The 15,285-nt window shown below is 40.2% G+C and overlaps 1 gene segment (V, D, J or C); it reads left to right on the top strand.

Moving 5' to 3' along the window:
• The first annotated feature begins 493 nt into the window (after nt 1–493).
• LOC145512631 (T cell receptor delta constant-like) overlaps nt 494–15,285 on the top strand; it is a 488,648-nt gene continuing 473,856 nt past the window's right edge. Inside the window, 3 exon segments of the C gene segment in view lie at nt 494–600; nt 810–858; nt 1,067–1,102. Of these exon segments, the coding sequence occupies nt 552–600; nt 810–858; nt 1,067–1,102 (134 nt within the window).

Here is a 15,285-nt window from a genome sequence, read left to right as displayed (position 1 = left end):
CCCTGGAACACAGGAAAAAAAAAAAAGACCGATGTACATTAATTCTTTGGTATGAGATTGCTGTTCACTCAGAAGGCCTAAGACCTCTGAATGTTTTAAAATAGTCACTAGATTCTGGATAGAGAAAAGTAAGTATAGGCTAAATGAATGACAAATCAGTAGATTACAAGAATGTTTTGTAGGCTATACTAAATTATATCTTAAACAGGATGACAAAATTATTTTACTGAATCAATGTATGTCAACTTGTTTAACCTTCAGTTTCCCTCAGTTCAAACCTTTAATATTAATTGCTTTCTTCATGCCCCCTTTCAGGATCTGCCAAACTTAATGACCAGGGAAAGAAAAGTAGACAAAGGAAAGGTGTGTGGTGAGCCAGACTTCATCTGTACACAGACCACGTGGTCGATGAACAGGACAGCCTACTTCCTGTTTGGGGGGAGTCACACAGGAACCAGGTACTGTGTATATGTGCTGCCAGGCACTTACAGTCACTGAAATCTTAGCTTGAGGCAGAACTGAGCACATTTGTGCAGGGGAATCCATGCCTCATGCTGCTCTCCAGCCTGCTCTGGGTGTTTCTGGCCTTCGCCTTCTCTGGTAGGGATGCTCCCAAACATGGGTGTGAGTGTTCAGGGTGAAAGGACCGCACACGGGCACGGGGTGCTTCAGAGGGACGTGGGGAGGGAAGGAGGGCTGGAGAAAAGCAGGCATCTTAGGATTTCAATTTTTTGTCTTTGGGTCCTAAATAACTCCTACACTATTTTATTCACTGCTTCATCTTTGTTTTCTGATTTTTTTCCCCACAGCATCTGGTGTGGCCCAGAAGGTTACTCAAGACCAGACAGGCATAATCAGGCAAGTGGGGCAGTCAGTCACCCTGAATTGTTGGTATGAAACAAGTTGGAGCACTTACTACCTCGTTTGGTACAAGCAACTTCCCAGTGGACAGATGACTTACCTTATTCAACAGTATTCAGAAGGCCGTAATGCAAGACATGGCCGCTACTCTGTAAACTTCCAGAAAGCAGATAAGTCCATCAGCCTCATCATTTCATCCTTACAGCTGGAAGATTCTGCAAAGTACTTCTGTGCTCTCCGTGTACTCACAGTGCTTGAAGTAATGGGAAAAGCTGTACAAAAACCCCAGAGCTTGATAAGAGAGAGCCCTCCTGCTGCAGGACCCCAGCTGAAATGCACACCCGCAGACCCCAGACAAGAAATGATAGTCCTGTGGTTGTTTAAGTTGTGGTCTGGATCAGAAGATTTAATTCTAGATAAAGCCTCCTTCTATGTCATTGGAAACAGGTGTCCAGAATAACTTTCTACTAATACATTCACCTCTTGAATTTTTGACTTTAAGTCAACCATACAGAACATGTGTAAAAGTTGTCTAGATTTGAAAACTTGCCCCATAATACTTTAAAGTGGCAGTTTACTTCATCGCAAACCTGGGTCTAATTGTGTGGAATCACCATCAAAACCATTTCCTTAGTCACTTCCTCTTAGACTTTGCATCAGGGCACAATCAGAAAAGCAGAACCATGGGTGATGTAGAATAAGAGATTAGTTATAGGGAGTAGAACTCAGGCAATGGCTAGAGCTGGTGGACCAGTCTGTACAAAGCTGTTATCTTCATATCTGGTGTTGAGCCTGAATTCACTTTAAGCGAGCTTAGAGTAACTTGTAAAGGAAAGTTTGGTGAGGACAAAAGCATGGACAAACTGTGACACATAAAGTCATACTTAAACTATGAGGATACTTGGAACCCACAAAGACTTGTCTGTCCCTCACCTCCTTCAGTCTCACAATAGTGAGTGATCTTGAAGAGAAGTGGCTGTCATTTGCTATCATGCTACATCCACATTTGTCCCAAGACAAAGAAGATGAGGAGGACTTCTAACGGGAAGTGGAGGAGTTGTGAGTCAACAATATGATGAGCTAGTTCACCAGCAGCAATGTGTAGAAAAAGCATTTGCCAAAATCCAATAGTCAACCATGGTGAAAACTCTAAGAAACACAGGAGTAATGGAGAAGTTCCTCAACAGCTCTTAGTATGTTTACTGGTAAAAGACTCTATATTTTTTCCCTAAGGAAGGGAACAAAGGGTGAATGTCCACTTTAATCACTCTCCTTCAGCAAAGTGCTGGACATTGTAGCCAGTGCAGTTAAGCAAGTAAATATACGAACAACCTTGTAAGCCAGAAAGGCAGTCAAATTACCACTATTTTATATCTATGTAGAAAATCCCAAAGAATATATCCTCCAAAACTCCTACAACTAGTAAATGGGTTCAGAAGGTCTCAGGATATATAAAGTAAACACAAAATCAAATGCAGTTCTATATACTAGCAATAAACATGTGGATATCCAAATTAATAATATAATACTATTTACAATGGCTCAAGAAAGATGCTAAATCCTTAGGCACAAATCTAAGAAAACATGCATAGAACTTATAAACAGAAAGCTACAAAACACTGGTACTTCCAAAAAATACAAATAGCCAATTATTCTAGCTATTATCCTAGAAAGATCAACTTTCCCCCCATGGAGCTGCATAGGCATCTTTGAAAGTGAAAGTAAAGTCACTCGGTCATGTCCAACTCTTTGTTACTCTATGGACTATACAATCCATGGAATTCTCCAGGCCAGAATACTGGAGTGGGTAGCCTTTCCCTTCTCCAGGGGATCTTCCCAACCCAGGGATCAAACCCAGGTTTCCACATTGCAGGTGGATTCTTCACCAGCTAAGCCACAGGGGGAAGCCCCATGGAGCTGCATAGGCACCTTTAGAGAAAAAAAATTGATGCACATGTATTATGACCTCTTTCTGGACTTGATTCTGTTTATTGACTTTATTTTATCCTCATACCAACAGACCATTCTATCTTAATTACTGGGGTTTCATACATGTTTTGAAATCTAGAAATGCAAGTCATGTTCTCTTTGTCTTATTCAAGGCTTATTCTAGGTTTCTGCACTTCCATATAAGTTATAGAACAGCTTCTACCACAAGAGATTGAGGTAATTTGCTTGGGATTGTGTTGAATTTATAATTGATTTGGGACAATTGACATCCCAATTAACATATGGAGTCTTTAGATCCATAGCTTCTTTATTTATGTCCTCTTTAATTTCTTTCATTAATTTAGGTCCTCTCTAATTTCTTTCATTAATGTTAAGATTTTTGTAGAGGACATGCATTGTTGCTGTTGTTTAGTCTCTGTCGTGTCCAACTCTTCGCGACCCCATGGACTGTAGCCCGCCAGGCTCCTCTGTCCATGGGACTTCCCAGGCAATAATACTGGAGTGGGTTGCCATTGCCATCTCTAGGGGATCTTCCCAACTGAGGGGTATTTTCTACATGTACAAACGTATGATGTGTAAATAAAAATAATCCACCTGGTTGGCAGGCAGATTCTTTACCACTGAGCCACCTGGGAAGCAAGGCTACTTATAGATATAACAATTTTATCTTTTATTTCATATAACTTTTTTACCTTAATTTACCTAAATACCCAGCATCAAATCCAGAGCTAGGGTTAACTGGGTTAAGAAAAATGTGAATACAGGGAATTAATTATGCTCTGAAATAGCCAGAACAGAGCTAGATACCTGTCAATATGAGAACAGATTTAGTTCAACAGCCAAATAAATGGTAACAAGATTGAATAGCCTGCTGCTGCTGCTGCTAAGTCGCTTCTGTCGTGTCTGACTCTGTGCGACCCCATAGACGGCAGCCCACCAGGCTCCCCCGTCCCTGGGATTCTCCAGGCAAGAACACTGGAGTGGGTTGCCATTTCCTTCTCCAGTGCATGAAAGTGAAAAGCGAAAGTGAAGTCACTCAGTCCTGTCCAACTCTTAGCGACCCCATGGACTGCAACCTACCAGGCTCCTTCGTCCATGGGATTTTCCAGACAAGAGTACTGGAGTGGGTTGCCATTGCCTTCTCCATTGAATAGCCTGATTACCCTCAAAGTCCAATACATAACACTCAATATAAAATTTCAAAAGAATGATATTTTATTCTAGATATAATTTCATTTAAATATACACCACTGAATAGACTCTGAAATTCAGATGGGCTGATTTTTTAAAATCATTGTATGTTGAAGTGATTTTATTTATTGAAAAATCTAAGTGGAGCCCTGGAACACAGAAAAAAAAAAAAAGACCAATGTACATTAATTCTTTTGTATGAGATTGCTGTTCACTCAGAAGGCCTAAGACCTCTGAATGTTTTAAAATAGTCACTAGATTCTGGATAGAGAAAAGTAAGTATAGGCTAAATGAATGACAAATCAGTAGATTACAAGAATGTTTTGTAGGCTATACTAAATTATATCTTAAACAGGATGACAAAATTATTTTACTGAATCAATGTATGTCAACTTGTTTAACCTTCAGTTTCCCTCAGTTCAAACCTTTAATATTAATTGCTTTCTTCATGCCCCCTTTCAGGATCTGCCAAACTTAATGACCAGGGAAAGAAAAGTAGACAAAGGAAAGGTGTGTGGTGAGCCAGACTTCATCTGTACACAGACCACGTGGTCGATGAACAGGACAGCCTACTTCCTGTTTGGGGGGAGTCACACAGGAACCAGGTACTGTGTATATGTGCTGCCAGGCACTTACAGTCACTGAAATCTTAGCTTGAGGCAGAACTGAGCACATTTGTGTAGAGGAATCCATGCCTCAGGCCGCTCTCCAGCCTGCTCTGGGTGTTTCTGGCCTTCGCCTTCTCTGGTAGGGATGCTCCCAAACATGGGTGTGAGTGTTCAGGGTGAAAGGACTGCACACGGGCACGGGGTGCTTCACAGGGACGTGGGGAGGAAAGGAGGGCTGGAGAAAAGCAGACATCCTTTGATTTCAGTTTGGTTTGTAAATATTTGGGTCCAAAATTTGTCGAATTTCTACATTATTTTGTTCACTATTTCAGCTCTGTTTTCTTGTTTTTTCCACAGGATCTGGTGTGGCCCAGAGTGTTACTCAAGACCAGCCAGACATAACCAGTCAAGTGCGGAACGTAGTCATCCTGAACTGTCGGTATGAAACAACTTGGATGGTGTACACCTACTGGATTTTTTGGTACAAGCAGCTACCCAGTGGACTGATGACTTACTTCATTCGTCAGTATTCAGAAGATGGGAATGAAAGGGACGGCCATTACTCTGTAAACTTCCAGAAAGCACAAAAGTTCATCAGCCTCACCATTTCATCCTTAAAGATGGAACATTCTGGAAAATACTTCTGTGCTCTCTGGGAATGCACAGTGCTTGAAGTAATTGGAAAAGCTGAACAAAAACCCCAGAGCTTAGTAAGAGAGAGCCTCCCTGCTGCATGACCCAGGTTGAAATGCACAGTGGCAGACCCCAGACAAGAAATAGTAGTCCTGTGGTTTCTTAATCTGTGATCTGAATCAGAAGATTTAATTCTAAATAAAATCTTCTTCTATGTCATTTGGAAACAGGTGTCCTGAGTGACTTTCTACTAATATTCTCCTCTTGAATTCTTAACTTTAAATCAATCATGCAACCCAGAGGGATGGGATGGGGAGGGAAGTGGGAGGGGGGTTCTGAAAGGGGAAAACATGTACACCCATGGTGGATTCATGTCAATGTATGGCAAAACAAATGCAATATCATAAGGTTAAAAAATAGGTAAATAAACTAATTTAAAAAAATAAATAAATGAATCCTGCAGAACATGTGTAACCTTGTCTAAAGTTATAAACTTTCTCCATAATAATGTAAAGTGACAGTTTCACTAAACTACACTCACATCACAAAGCTAGGTCTAGTTATCTGGAATCATCATGAAAATCATTTCTTTAGTCCTTTCTTCTTAGACTTGTGTCACTTAAGATACAATCAGAGAAGCAGATCACCAGTGGTGTCGAATAAGTAATTGGTTATGAAGATTAGTTCAGTTCAGTTCAGTTCAGTCGCTCAGTTGTGTCCGACTCTTTGCAACCCCATGAATCGCAGCATGCCAGGCCTCCTTGTCCATCACCAACTCCCGGAGTCTACCCAAACCCATGTCCATCGAGTCAGTGATGCCATCCAGCCATCTCATCCTCTGTCGTCCCCTTCTCCTCCTGCCCTCAATCCTTCCCAGCATTAGAGAGATTAGAACTCAGGCAATTGCTAGATCTGGTGGAAGAGTGTATACAAAGCTACTATCTTTGTATGTGGTGCTGAGACTGAATTCATTGTTAATCAGCTAGAGTAGTATTTGTAGAACAAAGTTGGATATAGGCCAAAACATGGACAAACTGTGACTCATAAGAACATACTAGAACCACGAGGATAATGGAACCCCCATAGACACACTAAAACTTGTCTATGTCTCACCTCCTTCGGTTCCACAGTAGTGAGTGACCTTAGGAGAAGTGGGTGTCATTTGGCATCATGCTAACATACCTACTTGGCCCAAGAAAAAGAGAAGATGAGGAGGAGCTTTGGTGGGAAGTGGAGGGGTTGTGAATCAATGATAAGATGAGCTATCAGATCAACAGCAACATGAGTGAGTAACCATAGTCCCTGGAGCCCTGCACCAACACACAAAACATAAAAACTGTGGCTGCTTCATTAAAATGACCTTGCAAATGTCACACAAATTTCTTTTGTGGCCAACCCTAACCCAGAAAAATATGGGAAGCACATTCTGGGAAAGATATTTCCAGTTAGTTAGGATAGTACAAAGCTGCTACAGTACACTCTTTGTTAACTTGGCATCCATCTGTACTCTTTTAACAGCTTTTGAATAAAGACCATAGCAAAACTATGCTTCGTGCTAATGTTATTGTTGCTGTTCAATCACTAAGTCGTGTCTGACTCTTTGTGATCCCATGGACTGCAGCACACCAGGATCCTCTATCTCCCACTATCTTCCGGAGTTTGCTCAAATTCATGTCCACTGAGTTGGTGATGCCATCCAACCGCCTCAACCTCTGCTACTCACTTCTTCTTTTGCCTTCAATCTTTCCCAGCATCAGGGTCTTTTCCAATAAGTTGGCTTTTCTCACCAAGTGGCCAAAGTGTTGAAGTTTCAGCTTCAGTATCAGTCCTTCCAATGAATATTCAGGGTTGATTTCCTTTAGGATTGACTGGTTTGATCTCCTTGCAGTCCATGGGACTCTCAAGAGTCTTCTCTAGCATCACACTTCTTGCTAATATGATGCAGTAATTCCTCATTCAACCCAAAACATTCTAAACATATCCTGTGAAGATTATAGCAAGTTCATTTATCCCTTTGTGGGTGATGTTATTTTCTTTTTACTTAAGACTTACCCTCCCATTGAATCCTGTATCTTCACTACTGAGATATAATAAGATATAACATTGACTTATATTAGCATGTCTTATGTTACTACATGTAGGCAAATTGGAGAGGGGATTTAAAATTGGTTAATGTAATACATAAATATATCAAGTTGAAAACAAATTTTCATAAGTATTATTGTTCTTATTTCTGCAAATGACCTTATGATCTGGGAAAAATCAAGGGCAGGAGAAGATGGCGACCGAGGATGATATAGTTGGATGGCATCATTGACTCAATGAACACCTGAGTAAAAGTCATTCAGTTGTGTCTGACTCTTTGCAAACCCATGGACTATACAGTCCGTGGAATTCTCCAGGCCAGAGTATTGGAGTGAGTAGCCTTTCCCTTCTCCAGGGGATCTTCCCAACCCAGGGATCGAACCCAGGTCTCCCACATTGCAGGTGGATTCTTTACCAGCTGAGCCACCAGGGAAGCCCAAGAATACTGGAGTGGGTAGCGTATCCCTTCTCCAGTGGATCTTCCCAACCTAGGAATCCATACGGGATCTCCTGCATTGCAGGCGGATTCTTTACCAATTGAGCTACTAGGAGACATGAGTTTGAGCATATTCTGGGAGATAGTGAAGGACAGGGAAGCCTGGCATGCTGCAGTCCATGAGGTCGCAAAGAGTTGGACACAACTTAGCGACTGAACAACAACAACAACAATTTCATATCGGAAACCCTGAAAACACTCTTATCAGATTACAATGGGAAGAATTTCAACCCTGGTAAGAACAGGGAGGAAGCAGAGCACGAAATACTCAAGAAGGGATTTGTTCCAGTTGTTGACCTCCAGAGGGTGATGTTGCAGAAACTTTAAATGTCACCTCTAATAAAAGCTCCATTTCACTCCTACAAGCTTCTGTACCTCACAGCTCACTGAGGTATACATTTGAACAGGCTCAGCACCAGGGGCAGTGATTGTCAACGACACATTTCTTCCTGATAGTCACTAGAACTTACTTACATTGGGATCCTCTGAATCTCAGTTTTCCCTGTAATAAAGACTCAGCACCCTCTGGCACACTCCTTCCTGCTCCTCAGGGGAGATCTTTCACAAAATGACTCTCAACTTCCTTCCTGCATAGCCATGTTCTCCACTACCCTTCTCATATTGGGAATGCTCTTCATAGGGAATCAGTAACATTATATTCCATGCTCTTGTGTCTATAGAACAAACAGAGTTCTGGTTGAAATCTGAATAGGAACACTGTCTCATTATAGGCAGGTCTGTCCTGGTCTCACTGATTCAGTATTGATTCTGCAGGAAGAACTGGAGGCCAGTTAATGACCTGCCTGACAGCCACATCACTGGCTCTAAGGGGCCCCCTGAAGTGGAGGTGCAACTCTACCTACCTCTAGTGAACTTCTTTATCTCTTCTTGTATGTCCAGACAATAGAGTATGAAGGTAAGAAGGCTTTCTTTATCTAGCGGTGGCCTATAACAGGCATTCTAGGTTAAAACACATTGTCTTGGCAAAGTTCCAAGTGACTCACTCAGGTTGCCCCTCTCTTCTTTTCTCTCTTCTAATTTAACTTCTCTAATACCCACTGTGTGCACAATAATAATTATTGATTCTTAATCAACTTTATTTTTATACACTATTTCTCACAGTTGTCTTAGTAAACATTTGCAATAGGCTCAAACTGTCCATCTGATGCCCGTGCCTACAGAGCACTTCAGTTTTACCTCAGTGAAAATAAACAGGTCGTCATTTTCCAACCTTTTTACCTTGAAATCCATATACACAGAACCATTATTATTCATGGAGCCTGAGAAAAAAGCACAGACTTGATTTTCATATGTTTTAAAACACTTCTTTTAAAATAACCTACTAGAGGTAAAAAGCAGAATACAAATAGCGATAACCAACAGTTAAAATATATTTAGTATAAAATAGGTAACTAATGGGAAGCTGCACTATAGACACCCATACTGGTGCTCTGTGAGGAACTAGATCATTGGAGGGGGGCTCAAGAGGGAGGGGAAACATATACAATATTGACTGATTCGTGTTGTTGTAAGGCAGAAACGGACACAAGAGTGTAAAGCAATTATCCTCTAATTAAAAAAATGATAAAATAAAATGTATTTAAACCTCAAATTTTATTTAAAATTTATTTTTAAATTATATGTTTTTAAATTAATTTATTCATTTTAATTGGAGGGCAATTATTTTATAATCTTGTAGTGGCTTTTGCCATACTTTGACATGAATCAGTTTTAACAAAAATAAAAATAAAACTATTCATTTTAATAAAAATAAAACTATTTACAATTCTACTTTCAGTGCTCATCAAGAGACAAAAAATAATAAGACTCTTTATGTAGGTTCAGTCTAAAATAAATATATATAATTTAAAAGTAAAGCTGTTTAATACTGCAAAATGTTGCAGCCAAGACTGCTATGAATACTGTGTTGATTCATGAGCATCTTTCAGAATCAAGTGCCTAAGAGATGCCACAGGGGAAAAAAAGGATCCTGAGAACTCCTAGGAAAAAATATTTCATTTTGCAAGAATCTCCTACATCCATGCCAGTTAGATAATTGATTTTTGTTTTCTCTTCCCTAAAATCCTCCACAAATTCCAAATCATGTCAGCCTTTTTTACAAAGTTCTTAGAAAATGCCCCTCAAGTACTAAAAAAATGACCTATTTGCTATTTCTGTCTCTTTCTTAAATGAGACCCAAGTATGACCATTTAGTAGGCACTATTATACTGAAGACATGTGTTAACAAAAAACTGAATAAAAAAGAAAACACAGCAAAAATTTAACAAACAATAAAAAATCCCCTTGGAGAGCTGGAGTAGATGGGATTAGATGGAGGAGTGGGAACGGTTATCATTGTTTCCTGTTGAACCCTGAAGATGTTTTTCTTTGATACTATCTGAGATCACATCAATGCAGAGACCACAAACTCTTCTCTGTGCTTCAAAAATATGAGCTCCTTTGTTGCAGCCTGGCGGAGCAGAGACCAGAACCTACCCCATGACTGGAGGGTGCGGCAAACTGCGCTCTCGTGATTGTCCTAAGAGACATTCCGAAGAGACTTTCTTGAGTGGGACTTGCTCTCTGCTCCGCTTCACTGCCTACCCATGCGTCTGTCCCCATGGAAACAAAACAAGATGTTCCTGATCAACAGTAGAGCCTTAACTTTACTCTTTCTTTATGGTGTGCTAATCAAACTCCTCAGTATAGCTATTCCCTAATGATCTCATGTGTCTTTTGCCAACAAAAGTGCGGGCTGAAAGGGATCCATTTTGTCTTCCTGCCATGGAGAGCGGGAGGGCCCCGAATCCCTGTATGCCAAACTACATGTGTCTGTCTTTTCATTACGCACTTGCCCCGGTTTCAGTTCTTGCCTGGAGAATCCCAAGAATGGGGGAGCCTGGTGGGCTGCCGTCTATGGGGTCGCACAGAGTCGGACACGACTGAAGCGACTTAGCAGCAGCAGCAGCAGCAGCACCCACTGTGCTGGAGGAGGCACTCCTTAATTTCTGTCTCTATACCCTGATGTGTTGACCTCAAAAGTCAAACTGATTCTTCACATTTTTGTATTTTACCTGTGAGGTTAAGGTATAACTCAGGATGAGAACTACAAAAAATGTTTCATTACTGAATGATCATGGTCCCATATCTTCTGAATTCTGCAGAATTTTTCTAGTCAGTTTCATCCTTTGGAGATCAAAGATCCTCCAGAATAGATTATTCCAGTGCTTCTCAATTTATTTTCTCCATGCCTATTCTTGGAAATATTTTGTTCGCCTGATTTACATTTTAGAATAAATATAAATTGAAATTGATTTAATTATCTTTTTTTACTTGTCATGTCACGTGTGGAAACATCTAAACAACGGTTTTAAAATTTAAGTTCCACCAGGGCAAAAGGACTATATATTCTTTATGTTCTAATGCATAAGCTTCGCTTGTGAAAGTGAAAGTGTTAGTTACTCAGTAGTTTCTGACATTGAGACCCTACCAGGCTCGTCTGTCTGTGGGATTCTCCAGGCAAGAATACTGGAGTCGACTGCCATTTCTTTCTCCAAGGGATCTTCCTGACCTATGGAACAAACCCAGGTCTCCTGCTTGGCAGGCAGATTCTTTACTGTCTGAGCCACCAGGGAAACCACCAGGGAAGTTTAGCTAGTTATGATTTATTTTGCCCCTTGTGTATTCTCAATAGACTTTAAGTAGTTTGCAAAAAAAAAAAAGAGAGAGAAAGAAATGCCCCCTACATACTAATCTGGTGACTTCTTGGGAGTCCCTCTCTTCCCCATTGTAATATAACATTATTCCCTATTAACACATCAAGTTGTCCTGATATATGACTTTTAAACTTCTAGGAGGTGTAAGGAAAGGAAGAAGGGGATAGTGTGGGAGAAATTCTAACATGGTCTTTATCCGTTTAAGTTGGGGGGGGGTGCATTTCTGATTCCCAATTAATTTTATTTTTGGTGATTCTAAATTAGCACCGAATGAGAACTAGGACTTTTGAGAGAGATAGATTTAAGGGAAAGCAATTGTGAGAGGGTGAGGCCTACTTAGAGAATAAAAGCAGGTGTGAACTTAAGGTCAGAGTTCTAGCTGGCTGAGAAGAGCAGAAGAGGAACTTGAGTTGCCACTGAACACCGGTGCCAGAAACAATGGACAAGATAGTGGGAGCACCATTTTTGATTCTGTGGCTTCAGCTAGTCTGTAAGTTGTGGAGGAGAAAAGCTAGGATATTTTATTAATTAGGGGGACTGAGAAAATTGGATTACAAACAAGCTCATGCAGATATAAATTTTTAAAAAGAAATATATTTTATGGAACTAATGGGTTTTATCTCTTTAAGCAGGGGTGAATGGACAACAGAAGGAAAAAAGTGACCAACAGCAGGTGAAACAGAGCCCTCCATCTTTGACAGTCCAGGAAGGAGAGATTTCCGTTCCAAACTGTAGTTACGAGAACAGTTTTTATGACTACTTCCCCTGGTACCAACAATATCCTGGTAAAAGCCCTGCATTCTTGATAGCCATACGTTCAGTTGTGAATGAAATGGAAGATGGAAGACTCACAGTTTTCCTCAATAAGAGTGCCAAACAGCTCTCATTGCACATCGCAACTTCCCAGCCTGGAGACTCAGCCACCTACTTCTGTGCAGCAAGTACACAGTTCTCCCCGGGCACCTGCAGCCTGTACCGAAACCTGCAGCTGAGGCTCCAGACACACCCTGCTGAGTAGATGAAATACACACACACAATTTGTTTGAGCATAAAAAGTCTTACTATATTTAAGAAGGCTGAAATTATACAGAATTTATTCTTTCATCAAAATGGAATTGGTACAGAAAATCAATTGTTAAAAGATGTCTCTAAAAACTCCCAAACATTTGGAATACATGCACTACCTTAAAAATAACCATGGGTTAAAGAAATAATTACAATGACTTTAGAAAATATTTTGAAAGTAAATATTGTGAGAGCACAGGATATAAACATGTATGAGGTGCAGGTAAAATAATACATAGCAGGAAATGTATCTTTTTAAATACTTATATTACTAAAGAAAAAAAAGTTGAAAAACTATTATCAAGACTTGCAGCAAAAGATGATGGAAAAACAAATTAAACTCAACATAAACTGAAAGAAGTGAATAATAAAATGTTGGATTGGTGAAATACAAAGAATGCTATGGAGATAACCATGAAATACAAAGTCAACTTTGTTAAAAAGGTTAATAAAATTGATATATTCCTACGTAGAATTATCCACAGAAAAAAGAAAAAACACACATTTTAAAGATTAATAATAAAAAAGAAAACTATTCTGCAGGTTCTATAATGTTCTAAGGGCAATGAATGAATATCCTTAAGTTTATGTCACTTTGTAAGTGTATAGAGGTAGACCTACACAGGTTGGGGAAACTTATATTTTGAACAAGTGCAAAGACAATTCAATATAGGTGACACAGTCTCATGAGCAAATGAGGTTGGGACAATTGGATATTCTTGGGAAATAATTGAAACTTGGCCTAAATATCACATCTTATACAAAAATTTGAGTACAGTCTCAAAATGGACCATCAGTTCAGTTCAGTTCGGTTGCTCAGTGTGTCTGACTCTTTGCAACCATGGACTGCAGCACACCAGTTTTCCCTGTCCATCACCAACTCCCTGAGCCTGCTCAAACTCATATCCATGAACTTGATGATGCCATCCAACCATCTCATCCTATGTCTTCCCTTTCTTCTCCTGCCTTCAGTCTTTCCCAGCATCAGGGTCTTTTCCAATGAGTCAATTCTTTGCATAAGGTGGCCAAAGTATTGTAACTTCAGCTACATCATCAGTCCTTCCAATGAATATTCAGGGTTCATTTCTTTTAGGGTTGACTGTTTTGATCTCCTTGATGTCTAAGGGGCTCTCAAGAGTCTTCTCCAACAACACAGTTCAAAAGCATCAATTGTTCAGCACTCAGCTTTCTTTATGGTCCAACTCTCACATCAATACATGACTGGTGGAAAAACCATAGCTTTGACTAGACAGACCTTTCTCCTGTACCGTGTACCGACAAAGGTCCGTATTCCTAACCCAGCTTAACTTAAAGGTGCTCAACATTTACATTAGTGTACAGTTGGAAAAACCATCTAACACAAAGTCTATTTTATACTAAAGTGTTGAAAATCTCATGCAATTCATTGAGTCCTATACTGAAATTGGCGTGCTACACTCCACGGGGTTGCAAAGATTTGGACATTACTGAGCGACTGAACTGAGCTGAACTGAAAGTGGGGCTTCGCAGGTGGCACTCATGGTAAAGAACTGGCCTGCCAATGCAAGCAACATAACAGACTCAGGTTCAATCCCTGGATCAGGAAGATGCCCTGGAGGAGGACATGGGAGACCACTCCAGTATTCTTGCCTGGAGAATTTCCTGGACAGAGGAGCCCAGTGGGCTTCAGTCCATAGGGTTGCAGAGAGTCGGACATGACTGCAGTGACTGAGCACACATACACTGAAACTGAAAAACAGAACGGTTGTGTGAGTACAGAACGAATGTAAGTGTGTTGTTGTTTACCATCGTGATCTCAGGGCGGGCCAGGAGCTCAGCTCCCTGCTGCTGCCCAGAATCACCAGAGAATGTTACACCACATCTTGTTAGCATGGGGAAAGATCAAATTTAAAAATTCAAAGGATGGTTACTACTGGATGTGATCACTTTCTTAGCACTGTAAAGTCAAAAATCCGAAGTCAAAACATCATAAGTTGGTGAGTCTGTAGTGATTAAAAGAAACAGACTATTGATACTTGCAACAGCCTAGATGGGGATTCCTAGGTGGGTCAGTGGTAAAGAATCTGCCTTCAAGGCAGGAGACCCAGGTTTGATGCCTAGGTCAGGAAGATCCCCTGGAGAAGGAAATGGCAACCCCCTCCAGCGTTCTTCCCTGGAAAATTCCAAGGACAGAGGGGCCTTGCAGTCTACAGTACATGGGGTCTAAAAAGAGTATGACATGACTTAGCGACTAAACAACAATAGCGAAGATGGACCTCAGGATGTTACGCTGAATGAAAGAAAAATCAATCTCAGAGGCTACATGGTGTATGTTTACATTTATTGGATTATTACGATTATATATATGGTGTGATTCTACTTATACAGCATTCTCAAAAGGACAAAATATAGAGATATAAAGTAGTTACTGAGGTTATAAAGAGTTATTGGGAGGGTATGCAAAGAGGGTTTCTTTAGAGAGATGTGTCATGATTTTAGTGGTGGTATAAGAATCTATATATGTGATAAAATTTCATAGAGCTTCATATCAAAACCAAAGAGCACATATAAAAACTAATGTATAAGATTATGGTCTGTATTTTGATAAAAATGTCATCAATATCAATTTCCTAATATTTATGTGATTATTAATACATATCTGTATTTTATAACTTCATGCTGCTGCACAGGCTGATGCTGT

Source organism: Giraffa tippelskirchi, chromosome 7 (assembly GCF_054371585.1).
Source record: "Giraffa tippelskirchi isolate mGirTip1 chromosome 7, T2T-mGirTip1v1.2.pri, whole genome shotgun sequence".
Taxonomy (NCBI): Eukaryota; Metazoa; Chordata; class Mammalia; order Artiodactyla; family Giraffidae; genus Giraffa; species Giraffa tippelskirchi.
Note: the sequence above shows the minus strand (reverse complement) of the source record. Positions and strands in the feature narration are given on the sequence as shown.